Genomic DNA, 14,811 nt, shown 5'->3' on the forward strand with positions numbered 1-14,811 from the left:
CATCATGATAATGCAGCACAATGTTTCCTCACTGGCTTGAGCAAACTTTTTCATACTATGCTTGATCTGAGTTCTTCACACTGCCTGCCTGTTAAGTGATGGGGTGACATAAGGTTGGGCCTATTGGCTTTTTTAATGACTTTAACTGTGCATAGCCCTGTCTATAGTAGAGATACCTATTTGTGCTCTGACATCATCCTTTCAGGTATCCAAAGTTACATCTGAGGTCACCAGTTAATTGTGTTATTGCTATCGTAGATTCTTGCATGCAGAACTCCTTCCTCACTGACATCAAGTTCATTCCTCTCCGCTTTTAAAAAACAATTAACCTTCCTCTCCCCCTCAAAAAAAAAGTGCTATGTAGCCTGAGCATTTCTGTGGGGTGAGGGGTGGCAATTTTAAACAGTTTAATATTGCTTAAGAGGCATCAATAGTTTCATCTTAATTTCTTACATTATTGATTTGCACTGGTACAGGACAAGGAAGTTAAGATCATAATTCTCCTTACTTGTGTTATTATGGCATAAAAGGTATTGCATGGATCTAATGCAAGTTGTTTTATCTAAGACCCATCTTTTTATTTTTCAAGGTAAATAACTACAGGAACAACTAAACATTTAGAATCAGATGAACTCAAACAGATACACAATTTCTGAAGACTCTTCTTACATCTTAACAACAGAAGATTAACAAATTTCCAAGTATTCTACAAAGCACTTTGGGGAAATTGTTTTCATTTCTTGATTTAATTTTACTTCTAAATTTAGCTGATAGTTGAGCTACAACAACAGATGTTCTTCAAGCAAGCGCAGAAGAGATTACTGAAAAGTATTCTAGCAAAGGATATTTTGATTTGCCTCTTGTGCCCAGACGGCGGGCCTTCATATTTGGAAAGACATTTTTCATGATCTTTCCAAAGTCAGCAGCACTTAAAGGATGGTAGCCAAGATTGTCACAATAGCTCCTGAAAGAGAGGGAAAGAAAATGTGAATGAAACTGGTATTAATGCAAAAGACCATCCTACACATTAGACTTCCATCAAAGGCTTCAAAACAAAAAAATAAAAAACCCTCAGACCCATCCATATTTAGAACCACATTTAACATTAATGAATCAATCCACAATGAACTGAATACATTAAAAATGCATAAACAGAGCTATTAATACAGTCGTTTCTGCCTTGTACTCTTTCAGGTTCAAAGGCAAGTCATGAGGAGATTTAATACAGAGTAACATTATCTGGAGAATGGTTAAGATTTGCTATACAATTTGGTTATTATTTCATCATGTTTCATTACATGTATTTCAGACATGGCTTGGATAAAAGAAGAAATCTGACTGGCCAATACATGGGTTAAAATTGCTTGGGTGTAACAAGGTGTGAGGCCACGTATGAATAGTTGAAAAACAGAGGGTTAGAGATTTTGCCTATAGGTCAAGAGCGTGGAAGACCCTGCATGTGAACACCTCAAAAAGGTTAGAACTTAATTTAATAAACTCATCTGGGATATTAGCACTAATGGGGAATAGCTAATGAGCCACAGAGCCTGTAGGAGTTTGTCTTCACACAAACTTGCCCTGGTTTAATTAAGCCAGTTTAGTTAAAACTGGTGCAAATCCGTGTGGACACATTTCTATGTTTAAAACTGGTTAAATGGGTTTGGCCCCTGTTAATCCAGGGCTGGTCTACATAGAGTTTTTGTACTGTTACAATTATTGGTTTAGAAAAAGATAAACAGTGCAATCTCATAATGTGGCCTAGTTATACTGGTTCAAAGATGCTTATATCTGTATAGAATATTCCTGTACATTTAGGAAAATAAGCTATGTCAATCTAGGCATGGTTGTATCTTTTCCCCATTCCTCCAATACACAGAAAACAGCAGAAAGAATTTTGCTCTAACATCCATACCTCTCCCCCCAAAAATGTGACCCTGAACAAGAACAAGAATGGATCATTTCAATCCAAAATGTGAATTTTCTGGAAAATAAGAAGCATGTTAATGCAGGGAATAATGGAAGCTATTTTGGAACCACATCCACATAGTAAGTTCTTAAATGATAATGCAGAAATCTGTATGTACTTACAGCACCTTTTCACAAACCACAGTGCCTGGTATTCTAACTAAACAGCACAAAGCACATGAACGCTAGCAAAATTCAGCTTTTATGAATCTAAGAAAAAGCTTTCTAACTGAAAATAAACAGAGAAAGCACAATGATTCTATAGATTAGAGAAACTAATTTACAGATGCTACAGCACTCCAGAAACTGGAGTTTCATTCCCAGTACCACCTGCTACAGCAAGAATAGTAATGGCACTAATTAGCAGTGATTTTCTGTATATCAATATACCAGTCAAAGGCTCCCTCCTGAAATCATGACTAATGTGGATGGTTGTAGAGGTGTTGGGATACAAGCAAAGCATATTTTCACTGTCAATATAACAGGGTGGCCTGCTCCTTTAAGGCCCAGGAGACCTGGGCCACTCAGATCTGTTGAATTTATGAGACCCAACTGGGAAGGGTGAGCCCTATAAAGGGCTGAGAGAGCTCAGTTGAGAGGGAGTGACAATAGGGAGATGGGAAAGGAGACAGGCCTCTGGGAGCTGCAGCACAGAGTGGGTCAAGGAACTGTTTTTGTGTTTGTTATTTTGTCTAAGTTAGAAGTTTTGGAGAACAAAATGGTGCCTGTAAAAAGTCCTTCCTGGACTAGGGAGGCAGGCCAGCACCTTACACATGGGGGAGAATGCAGGCAGGTGATCAGTCCATAGAACTGAGAGGAAACATTTAAAGCACCCCTACGATAGTCAAGGTCCCACGTATTATTGAACAAATATCTGCTATTCGTGTTTTTCATCATTATCATTATGAGATCAGAGCGTATACAGGGCTGGTAGATAATGACCTCCATTTCCATGAGTGGAGGGTATCCAGATCCAGTAATCTGCCCTGGGAGACACAAAGGGAGAAAGGAGCACCAACAGCATTAGCCCCCAGTGAGCTCCTCTGCAGCTGCTGTCACAATCACAGCATGACTTAACCCAAGCCATACAGACATGAGGAGGCAGCCAGCAGAGAAGCTTAGAGGATTCAGTCATCCATCTGGAAGCCTCTGCCACCACATGACTGAGGCGTCCCTCACCAGAGGCGTCCCTCACCAGAGGATCTCCATTTCCCCTTCTACACTCCCCCAAAGCGATGGGATGATTGCAGTAAAATTCAGAGAGGTCAGCCTTGCAGGATTTGCTGGCCCCTCTAGTAGGTTTCTCTTGGGACAAGACCATCTCATGCTTTTTGCTTTATTTAGGTGAAAGAGAATGGTGGAAACATAAAAGACCAGGGTGCTGGGAGTCCAAGAAAATTCTTGTGACTACTCAAAAGCCTGGTCTACACTACAAAGTTAGGCTGACATACGTCACTTTCTGACAACTTATTTGTGCATGTGTCTACGCTCAAATTTGTCTCCTGCCAGCTTAAGCGGTGACACAGTAACACCACCTTCCCAAATAGCATTGCAGCATGCTCAACATACTCTAGGGCAAATGTAGATGCTGCCTGACCTATGTTGATCCTAACCGTCACCCAGCAGCTGTCCCACAATGCCTGACGCTGACCGCTCTGGTCACAATTGTGACTTCCACTGTCCAGAGTCATAGGGACTGGAAGCCACCCTCCCCCTTTTATACTACTGCATATTTTTGAAATGGCTTTTCCTGATTGCCCAGCTTGGAGCTCTTCTGTGTTGTGGTCAAAAGCTCAATCAATCATGCTGCCTATGCACTCTAGATGTGCTCCTGCCTGGAGTAGTGTCAGCCGACTTGGACAAAGGCAGTCTACCCTAGTGGTCAGAGTGGGTGTCAGGCCTAGTGGTCAGAGCGGGCATCTGTAGTTTGGAACCAAAGTCAAGGGTCAAATGGGAAGGCAGGAAATGGAAACCAGAACCAAGGATCAAGCCAGAGTCTGGAGCCAGAGCCAAAGGTCCAACTGGAAGGAGGAACTGGAGGAAGCAGGAGAGCAGACAAAGGGGGGAGGGTTCCAGGCTGGGGCAGGAAAGAGGCAAGGCTGGGTACCAGGCAGGAGCTGCAGGAACAAGGTAACAAAGGAGCAGGGGGATTGGTTGGCAGGAGTGTGGAGAAGCCAGCGAGCTGCTGCTAGTGCTGGCTAAGAACCAGCCTGCTGACCTCTGTAGCCAAGCAGATGATGTGGCTAAGTGGGCAGCCTGCTACAGACCATCCGTACTAATGAGGCTGCCTGGAGACCCTCCCTAGCCAGTCAGCATGCTGTGTGCGCAGCAGTAGCTGGCTGAGAGAGAGCCTGGCTGGGAAGGTGTGGCAGTCCGCTCCCTGCCCAGGCACAGCTTCTGGGGACAGGAGCTGACTCTGAGCATGCTGGAGGGGATGGGGGCTCAGGCTCACTTGGCCGCTGTCCCCAGAAACTGAGACTGGGTGGGGGGGCAGCCTGCTGCTGCCACAGCCAGGCACTCTCCCAGTCAGCCAGGACACTGCGCTGCACTGGGCAGCATCCCAGAGTGTGGCTGGAAGAGGCTCTGGCCCTGTCCCTTCCTCTCCCAGCTCAGGCCGGCTGCAGGGGGGGGTCGAAGACCGGGCTGCATGTCGGCGGCGGGTCCCGCCGGCGGTGGTCGCCAGTGGGGTCTTTCCGCCCCAGAGCGGCAGGACCCCCCGCTGGCGAAGACCGGGAGCGAAGAAGCTCCTGCGCCCTCTTGCCCCGCCCCCTCTGGGTGGCCCTGACCCTATCCACCCCCCCAGAACACCCACAATCCAAACCCCCCCATTCCCTGCCCCCTGACCGCTCCCCCAACCTCTGCCCCCTCCCTGTGCCCTGACTGTCCCCAGGACTCCCTGCCCCTTAGCCAACCCCCCCCGGCCCCAGCCTCTTACCCCCGGCTCCCTCCTCACCCGGAGCCTCAGCGCCTCGCCCGACAGCTGCAGCGTGTCTCCGGCGGGGCCTGAGCTCCGTCCCGCTCAAAGCCGCGTGGTGAGGGGGCGGGGCTGTGAGCTCCACGCCGAGCGGAAGGAGCTGAGCTCAGCCCGGAGCTCCCAACCCCGCCCCCTCACGACGCGGCTCTGAGCGGGGCAGGGCTTAGGGGCCCCGGCGGAGACACGCTGCGGCGCTGTCTGAGGGCGCCGTTTGATGCGCTAGGGCTCCAGGAGAAGGGCGGAGGCGGGAGCCTCAGCTGTTCTCTTGGGGGCCCCTGCGGAGCCCGGGGCAAATTGCCCCCTTTACCCCCCCCCCCGGGCGGCCCTGACCATCCCTGACAGGTGTTTGTCCAACCTGCTCTTAAAAATCCCCAATGATGGAGATTCCACAACCTCCCTAGGCAATTTATTCCAGTACTTAACCTCTCTGATACAAAGTTTTTCATAATGTCCAACCTAAACTGCTCTTGCTGCAATTTAAGCCCTTTTCCAGTCTTCTGGAATGTCTCCTGTCCTCAGTTAGCAGGACACAGATACCAACTTTTCACTGTTTTACTCATACGAAAAGAGGTAGAGTTATTATCTGCTCTTCATTCCCCTGTAATACTAGGCAATGGGAAAGTGGGGGCATGCAGAGAAGTTTGTTTATGTATACAGGGATGTCCTTGTATCCTCCTGAGAGATTTGGATGTAATTTCCATGGAGATATCTGAAATCCTCTCCTGAAGGTTTCTAGGGGTGGCTTCCTTATTTCTTCCTTCACAGTCGGACACTTTCCCACACCACTCCGTGCAGAGCTGGCCTTAGGGAAAATGGCATTCTGAGTCCAGATGCACGGGGGTTGGGCAAACGGGGGGACAGCTTCTCTTACAATTACACCCCTGCGTGGTTGGGGAGCAACGGCAGCAGGAAGCTGGGGGTGGGGAAGGGAGGGTGCAGAACTTCCTGCAGCCAGAGGAGGTTCCTGGAGATGGGTCTTATCTGCCCACAGGAGCAGCCCATGCAGAGGAAGAGGAAGTCCCATCCCTCCCCAGCCGGGCCAGGATTAACAGCCGGAGCCCGTCACACAGTAGGAGTCCCCAGTTGGGGTGCCCCCAGCTCTGGCCCTCCCCGGCTGTGGGCCCTGTGCTCGGGGATTAAAGGGGCCTTGGGCTGGCTGTGTGTGTGTTTCGGGGGGTAGGGGGTAGGAGGGAAGGGTTGACCATGGCATCCCTCTGACCACAGCACCTTGGGCGGTCATGTATGTCGTCCACCCCTAAGGTGGCTCTGACTCCATGAAGACTTCAGCAGGCAGCATTGCAATAAACAGGCTAGCAGCATAGGGGTCTGGGCAGCTTTGGGATGCCAGCATCTGTGTTCCTCTGGGCCTTTGTGATCCTCAGTCTTTGAGAGATGTCAGCTAAAACCACCACTGCCTGTGAAAAATAGTGCCAGTATTCAGTGACATTCTCCTGTTATTCATAGCATGGAAACAGGGGCTGGCATTTCATTGTTGTTTGCAACCAAACAATTCCTTCCTAATTCCTGCCCCTTCTTACCCACGGTGAGCCATACTCACCATGGGTGCAGCTAGAGAGCAGTGCTGTGCAGAGGCACGCCAAAGCTGAAGCATCAATAATGTCTTATTTAAATCTCTTATGGGAATAAGGGAAGAGTGTGCAGAAACTTATCTTTCGCTTTCCATTGTGACTGTAAACACAACGTTATGTCTGTCTGTTTTATCAGTAGCTGCTGCCGTTGAGGCCTTGAGGGGTGCCCCCTCCACGCCCGAACCTGATGATGAGGAGAAAGTAGAGGACAAGGGAGTGCATGTTCATCGAGATCCTGCAAGCCAGTGTTGCATCAGGCTGTGAGCAGAAGGCCTGGAGAAGGAAAGAGTGAACAGAAGAAAGGCCCAGGAGTCCCAGGAGGAAAAGGAGAGGGAGGTGCACCAGGACAGAATAGGGCTTCTCAGACAGCAAACACAAATGCTGCAGACAGGGGCAGCAGGTTTGTATAATTTTTGGTGGTGCTCAGAATGGGTCTAAGTCCCCCACCCCCCGGACCCCATCTTGTAAACCGATATACATTTTTAAAAATAATGTAAAAATGGACTGGAAACAGTAAACGTTTAACAGTTTCCCTTTATTGCACAATATCACTATCGTAAGACTTTTTTTTAACTAAGAATATCAACTTTATTAATACTCTTTTGAATACAGAAACAACCAAGCACTCTTGGGTCAATAGCCCTCAAAAGCAAATACTTTCTAAAATTAAAACAAATATAGCTCTTTCTTTTGCGATGTTCTTCAGGAGGCAGCAAACACTTTTAGTCATTGTTTGATTCTTGAAATGAGGTCATCCAGGAGACTTGCAATGTCTTGCAATTCAGAGGTAGAGTTTTTAGGAACGTGCAGAAATGCTAAGTGATTTAGACGTTCTTGGCCCACTGTCGTTTGCAAATAATTTTTCAGTCGGCACACACAACTGAATGATCGCTCAGTGGTGCAGGTTGTAGTCAGAATTGTGTAGAATAATTTCAGGAGAATTGTAACTTCTGACATCATGTCACTCAAGCCTTCGTTTTGTTTTAGAAATTGCTTCACTTTGCTCACCCAACTAAGCTGGCAATTTCTCGATCTGCAAATATCACTCAACATTTCTAAATGAAAAGAGAGCTCCTCCATGGAAGGGATAGCTCAGTGGTTTGAGCATTGGCCTGCTAAATCCAAGGTTGTGAGTTCAATCCTTGAGGGGGCCATTTAGGGATCTGGGGCAAAAATGCGTCTGGGGATTGGTCCTGCTTTGAGCAGAGGGTTGGACTAGATGACCTCCTGAGGTCCCTTCCAACCTTATGAATTAATGGGGTGGGGAGGGATAGCTTAGTAGTTTGAGCATTGGCCTGCTAAACCCAGGGTTGTGAGTTCAATCCTTGAGGGGACCACTTAGGGATCTGCGGCAAAAATCAGCACTTGGTTCTGCTAGTGAAAGCAGGGGGCTGGACTCAATGACCTTTCAGGGTCCCATCCAGTTCTATGAGATAGGTATATCTCCATATATTTATGTTAATGTCACCATGGAAAGGTTCACTTATTGGGACAATGTCCATTTCAAGCCATTTGCTGCATCAGTTATAATCTTCTCCACTTTTACTGCAAATGTAAAGCTTTCTGTTGAAAACCTCTGTTCAATAGCAACTTTGCAAGCATCAATGATCCCAACATATATTTGATGAAAATACTCTTTGGGGTCACTGAAGGTGAAGCTATGTGCTTTGAGTAGCACTAGGCATTGTGCAGTATATGTTATCAAGTATTAAAGATGAATTTATCTCCAAAAAAAAAAAATGATTGTGTACCAAAAACAATGCCAAACATTACAGTACTATTAAAAAACAATAAATCTAAAAAAATAAATTAACAGAATAGACTGGTAGCAATCTGTGGTTGCAAGCTTCCACAGTGCAATCACCATTCATTTGTCAACGGTCAGTACAGCTCTCACTCTAGTGCCCCTGCACGGGAGGGCTGGCATGAGTTTGGAACACAAATCCTGGAATCAGAGTAGCAGCCGTGTTAGTCTGTATCCGCAAAAAAACCAGGAGTACTTGTGGCACCTTAAAGACTAACAAATTTATTTTAGCATGAGCTTTCGTGAGCTGCAGCTCACGAAAGCTCATGCTAAAATAAATTTGTTAGTCTTTAAGGTGCCACAAGTACTCCTGGTTTTTTTGCAAATCCTGGAATGTGGCCTCTCTCTCTCCTCTGAAAGTTCTGCAGCCTCCCCAACCTGCATTACGATGCGATCCCACCAGTCAGTGCTTGTTTCTTGGGCCCAAGCGGCATTCCATCATCTGCAGTTGCTCCATGAATGTCATCAACAAATCTGAATTGTTTTTCACTATGTCCATCAAAGAAATAGTCATGTCCAGTGTTGTTGAGGTACCTCCTGCAGATCTGCAAATACCAGAGGATTGTTGTCTTGTGTTTGCAGCGTTCATGACAATACTGCCTAACTGTGCGGGCTCCATGCTTCTGTGTTAGGGCTGGGAAGTGGGTGGCCTGGCCTAGGAGTTAGATGCAAACAGTGTCCAGGAGCCAATTACAAGGAATCAGCCTAGACTGGAACACCAGGAGATCAGAATCAAAAGACAAACCAGAGGGCAGAGATCAAGAGTCAGTCTGAGTCAGGTTCGGGTGATGGAACTGGAGGGCTGGAACCACGAGGTAGTTACCAAGAGTCTGGCTGAGTCAGGACACCAGGATGTCAGGATCAGAAGGCAGGAACAGGTAAACCACCAGACCTGTGGTCCATGTCAAGTGAAGCCCAGTTGTAGGAATAACTTCCTGCTTTTCCCCTGGCTTACATAGGGGCTGAGGCCCAATCAGGAATCCTGGAGCTTTCCCAATCAAGAGCATAAGGATTGGACTTGTGCCCCAGTTGGGCTTCATGATCCCCAGTCCTAGCTGCTGCTTTTGAGTTGCTGGGTGGAAGATTGGAATGTGGTGACTCCCAAGACCCAGGTTCATGACCTGTAGGTCTTGACATTCTGACAGAGATGCTACAGCAAAAAGTGGGATTTAAAAAAAAAAAAAAAAAGGACAGACAAAAATTATGGGATTGGTATGGAATTATAGGATGGAGAAAGTTGCATGATGGAAACTTGACCTTTTGCTCCCAACACCCCCTTGCACGACTCACACGTGCCCCACGATGTATTCAAAAATTCCCCAAAAAACACTGCACCAGAGGGTGGAGCATGGCACAGTGGGATACCTAACCATGGTGCACCACACTGTGCATCAACAAAAGCTCTCCTGGTGAGTACACGAAGTGCTGACACAAGCAGCCAAGCTTGCATGCGCACGAGCAATATACTAATTGTGATAGCTTTACACTGACATCTTGCATCAACCAAAGTTTGTAGTGTAGACATGGCCTCAGGAGCACCTTTACCTTCTGCTGCGAATTGTCTCTGAACGGATCTTTGCCAGTTTCACCTATCCATTTTCAGATGTCACCAGCCTCCACTGGATTGTGACTTGACTCTAGGGGCTCTCAAAAGGTATGGTAATACAGCTAGCTGATGCCAGTTGTATTCTGGCTTTCAGCTGCAGTACAAAGCATCATCTCCATAGCATACATCCGGGTGTACTTTACAGTTTCTTTGATGTAGTTAGTGAGAACTGAGAGAGTGAATGTTGAAAATCTTTGTTTGAAGTTGAATGGTACAAGTAAAACCCACTTAAAGTAGCAAGCACAGGGCTTGGGACCTTATCGCTCACTTCTTTTCAAATGAAAATGTTCACTCTAAGGGGAAAAAGAAAAGAAAAATATGCAACCACCAAGAATAGCAGGTCTGTTTCTAACAAGGACTTAGCAGCAGCCACAAATCTACACAGCTGCCTGGGGTTCCCTGGGTGGAGGCTGGAAGCTCCTGCAAGCTTGTGACCTTTTTGAGCGACTACTATTTTATCATGTAATTTAAATTTACAGACAGACCATTCCATGGCATTTGCAACCCCTCCTCCAAGCTCAGCCTGGAAAAGCCTCACATGGTCTCTGTGGTCTCATGCTGACTCAGCACCATGCACCAAATGCCTTTTCTTAATGGCTCCCCTCTCTGCTTGTTGCCCTCTTGGCATGTTGGTGGGCTTTGATATGCCCAGCTTTTGTGCTTGCATGGAGGACAGGTTGAGTGAAAGCAGACGGGGGTGGGGGTGTCCAAATCAGAAATGGTAAAGATATTGGAGTCTTGAGTACTTTCAAAGGGCCTCCCTGTACTATCCACAGTAAGGTTGACTCAGGGTTTAGCTCCACACTGCCTTAATCGACACCAACAGGGGTGTAAATTCTAACACGCACCATCTGGACCCTGCTGGAGCACACTAAAAGCTCCCTGGTGTGCATTAATGCAGTACTATTTGAAACGGGACTACATGGACACACACTAGAGAACTTTTAGTGCATGCCAGCAGAGTCCATATAGGCCAGTTAGTGTGGGACATTAAGAACCCATTAGAATTTACACCCCATCTGATACAGACTAAGGCACCATGTTGACAAGCCCTCAGAATAAAGCACTTTTTCTGTGAGACCTACAATCTAAATATGCACTTGAGACATAAAATTTAAATTACTTGGAACATAAAATAAATTAATGAAATAAAGGCCAATAAAGACACAAGACTTTACAGAAACATTCCCTGTAAAGGTATGTCCAATTGGTTTCAGTTTTAGAGGACTGCACTATATATTCTTTTGAACTATTTTTTTATTTCCGTAAAGAAAAGTACATGCCTCCTTGTAGCACGGTACAATGGGGCAGTGGCTCTGCCTCGGTTTCCCTCTCGCTCTTCCACTGCTCTACCCAGACTCCAACACCTTCTGGGTTGAGGCGATTTAGCCCTCCAGCTAGGTCATGTAATAGTTCCACCCCTTCCAGGGTACCCAAAGTCCAAAATAAACAGTAAGAAATGTAAAATCTTCCCTTCCCTCAGGGAGGACCCAATATGCAACAATCTACCCCAGTTCCTGGCCCAGCCAACCTTCTCTCTCCTAGTGAGAGCTCAAGATTCGCTCTCCTTCCCAAACAGGCATTTCTCTCTTTTTAGCTCCTCTCCCAGCCTGACAGCTGTTTAAGTGTCATGGGATGGGGTTGACTGGGCCCCCAGCAGCCCCATCACACCCATCACAGAAAGTATGAGCCAATACTATAGTGTGTATGAAACAAAGAAAATGTGTAACACTTAACACAATTCCCAATCTGCATCAATCTAGCTGAGTTTTCAGCACTCAATCTCTTCTATTCTAGTTCCCGAGTCTTCCTTTTCTAACTCATTGCTTGAGATCTTTAACATTTACAAACACACCATCTAGAGAGCAAGTGGTTGCTCTCTACAGACAGTGAAGAGAAGAATAATTTACAGGAAGAAGATGGGAACTAAAGAACTCCTGATCAAAATTTACTAACTATCAGAAACTTAAATGAACAACTGCTCCATTATCTCAAATATTTGAATGATCTGATACACTTATCTCAGTGGCAGCAAGACTGCAGCAACAGAAGTCTTACAGCAGAGCCCAGACAGAGCTAGAAATCAGTGCAGCAACATGTGCCATCTTTAATTTTCTTCTTGAAAGATTTTCTCATCAGTTGAAGCCATGTAGCCATGACTGCCCATTAAGCCCTTACTCAGGCAGATGGGAGTCTTGCCTGAGTAACGGCTGCAGGATTGTACTCTATGCACTAAATTCGTCTAGGATCTACACTGGTTTCTGATGGCATAGGCCCAGGTAGAAAATCCTTACTGCTGGGAAGAAGTTGCATCAACAAAACTCCTCTTTGCTGGATGGGTGTGTCAAACAGAATGGTGAGGGGACTTGATAAGGGGATGCATTTATTAAATAAATATTTATTAAATAAATGCATCCCCAGTGCATACCATGCAGTCCCCAGCACATTTTAAAGCTGCATCTCCCTGACGTAAACCTGAAGGGAGGCTCACAGAGAAAACATCACCTGCCCTCCCTCCCTGGTGCTAAAGCCTTCTAGGGCACAGGGGGCCTTGCTTATGATGGTTGGTGCAAACTGCATCTCCTAATGCCAGTGAGAGTGGATCTGCCCCTGTGAACCACCTCATATCAGGAATTAAACTGCAAGTTCTTAACCTTCCTGGGCTGCTACTATTTTATTTTGTAATTTAATTTTCATTTATTTTACCACTTTAAAGGCAAGATGAGTGTAGTCACTTCTATCTAATCACAAAATACAAATCTCTTCCTAGACATCCAACTTATAAAACCATAAAGAGAAGTAAATGCGTATAGAAAGGAAGAATTAGTATACAGATAAAAGTGCATTGAAACTTGAAGAGGGAGGTAACAAGTAAAATTTGTCGATGCTGGATTTGGGTAGATTCTGTGCTTCTGCCTTTAACATTTCAAACGCTCGGAATCCAAACTATATTGTAATAAAACAGGATAAAACCACCACATCATCAGTTGAAGCAGAAATTCAGTATTTCTTTAAAACTACAAAGAAGAATTTCTGACTGATATTTACAGCAGGAATTTAAGTGTTAGGTTTATGATGCAACTCCTCAAAAGTCTCATTAGCCTCTGATGGACGTATGACCCCTCCATATTTTATAATATTAATGCATTTTCTTATCTGTGTGTATAAAGTGCTCATTGTGAACTCCAAACAACATCTGTCTTCACAGGTGGAGGATGAAAATAACAATTCATGAGTGACAGACAAAAGTAGGTTTTGAGATGTCTTAATCCCCCCCAAGAAGGGAGAAATGTCTTATCAGAACTAATGCTACTATTTATATGCCATTTTCCACCACCTCCTACCCTGCGTCTATTCTCCTTTTGATGCACGAGGGTAACTCAAAAATATTCATGGAAGCTAAATGTTTTTAAAAGAGAACAGATGCTTTAAAAGGAGAACAGATTACAAATATTTGATATTTTCCCAGATATTTCCTCACCATCCTTATTTTGTGAGGGGAAAAAAACAATACACAAAGGCTTGATGTAGCTACACAGAAAATCTGTTCAAGTTTCACACTACACAATCTGTAGATGATTATTTTTCTGGGCATCTGTAGCTTGGCACAGCATGGAAGCCAAGCAGATTTGTTGCTGAACCAGGCTATAAATTATTTAATAAGAAATATATTTAAGAAAAAAAATGTAAGCGTTATTCTTGTGCAGCAGCTGCTGTTGCCTTTGTTGCTGTGTGTATATGTAACTGACTGCTCTGTGATTGGTTAGTTCAACATACTTGCACTATTGGTTATGTTTCTAGCCTACGTCACAACTTGAGTTGATGGTGAGATTTCAGAACTAGGTGTGTGCATGTTCAGCAACTCCAGGCAAGCTAATACCACCACATTTCAACTCAGTTGGAGCAAGTGACTCTGCCAGACAGCGTTAATTAAGGTGATGTATATACACACTGCAGAGGAAATCTGGTCATAGCACTGTGCATCGTCTGTGAGCTAAGTACTAAGCACCTTGCAATTTACTGTAATCATTTGGAAGCTGAAACTGTTAATACTACACCATAATTCTTTATTCAAATTCATCTTCAAGAAATTGGGCCATGTTTTTTTGAACTGATTAATTTTTGGATTTTGGTTTTAAATGCATTCAGAGCCAACTCTTGTCTGACTGCTCCCTTCCTCCAATCCTCATCTCTTTCCTAGCTATATGGTAGCTTTGAGATCTAACTGAACACAAACGTGTGTTGGCTTGGTTACCAATTCTATGACCATTATGATATACTGCAACCTCTCGGAAACAGGCTTATTGCATGAGGGCTCATTCTCTGTGACAGACACAATATTTCGTGTATTATTCCAGAGGGGATCATTTAGTGGACTAAATCTTAGTTTTGAAATATCTACAACTACTTGTTCAAACCCCAGTAAGGTCGATTCAGCCCTTCATCCTCCTGATGCAGATAAAGTGACTTTCATGCAGTTGACTTTGTGTGATGTGGTCTTTTGGTTGACCAGTCTTACTCAATGTATTGTCTGGGCTTTAAGATCTCTTAGCACTTTGAAGTTATGGTTTACTCCCATCTGCTTGACCAAAACTCCCCCATTTGCCCTGCTGTGCAATGTGTTGGGCACTGGTTAGTTGCCACCATCTTGCATGTAAGAAATCACTGCATTTCAGTGGTGATGTATGTACACAGTTTGCAAAAAGTCATTCGGGCCTTTTTTGCATGAAAGGGACAATATAAATTTACTGCAAGATATTATTAGTGTTCTGTGCACAAATCCTATTTTTCTATCATAATATAAATAATATTCATTTAAGTCCTTATGTTTTAAGAAGTTTTTTAACTTTAGATTTATTTAATCTGCAGTTTA

At 44.9% G+C, this 14,811-nt stretch overlaps 1 protein-coding gene and 1 long non-coding RNA gene across 15 annotated transcripts in view; one reads left to right on the forward strand and one right to left on the reverse strand.

The window, feature by feature from the left end:
• The window catches only part of LOC120372778, a 44,244-nt gene extending 43,384 nt beyond the window's left edge, over positions 1-860 (forward strand). For all 4 annotated transcript variants that reach the window (XR_005585198.1, XR_005585199.1, XR_005585201.1 and 1 more), the window contains one exon: positions 590-860. This is a non-coding gene — a long non-coding RNA (uncharacterized LOC120372778). The remainder of the gene's footprint in view (positions 1-589) is intronic.
• RFX7 (regulatory factor X7) overlaps positions 1-14,811 on the reverse strand; it is a 115,548-nt gene that overhangs the window by 26,468 nt on the left and 74,269 nt on the right. For 10 of the 11 annotated variants that reach the window (XR_005585194.1, XR_005585192.1, XR_005585195.1 and 7 more), the window contains one exon: positions 848-964. Coding sequence is in view for 7 of the 11 variants with exons in the window: in XM_039490096.1 (XP_039346030.1) it covers positions 848-964 (117 nt within the window). In the remaining 4 variants the exon portion in view is untranslated. Of the gene's footprint in view, positions 1-847; positions 965-1,912; positions 1,995-14,811 lie in introns of those variants that run through there. The other variant, XM_039490100.1, reaches the window with a different exon arrangement.

The sequence above is a fragment of the Mauremys reevesii genome, linkage group 10 (assembly GCF_016161935.1).
Source record: "Mauremys reevesii isolate NIE-2019 linkage group 10, ASM1616193v1, whole genome shotgun sequence".
NCBI lineage: Eukaryota > Metazoa > Chordata > Testudines > Geoemydidae > Mauremys > Mauremys reevesii.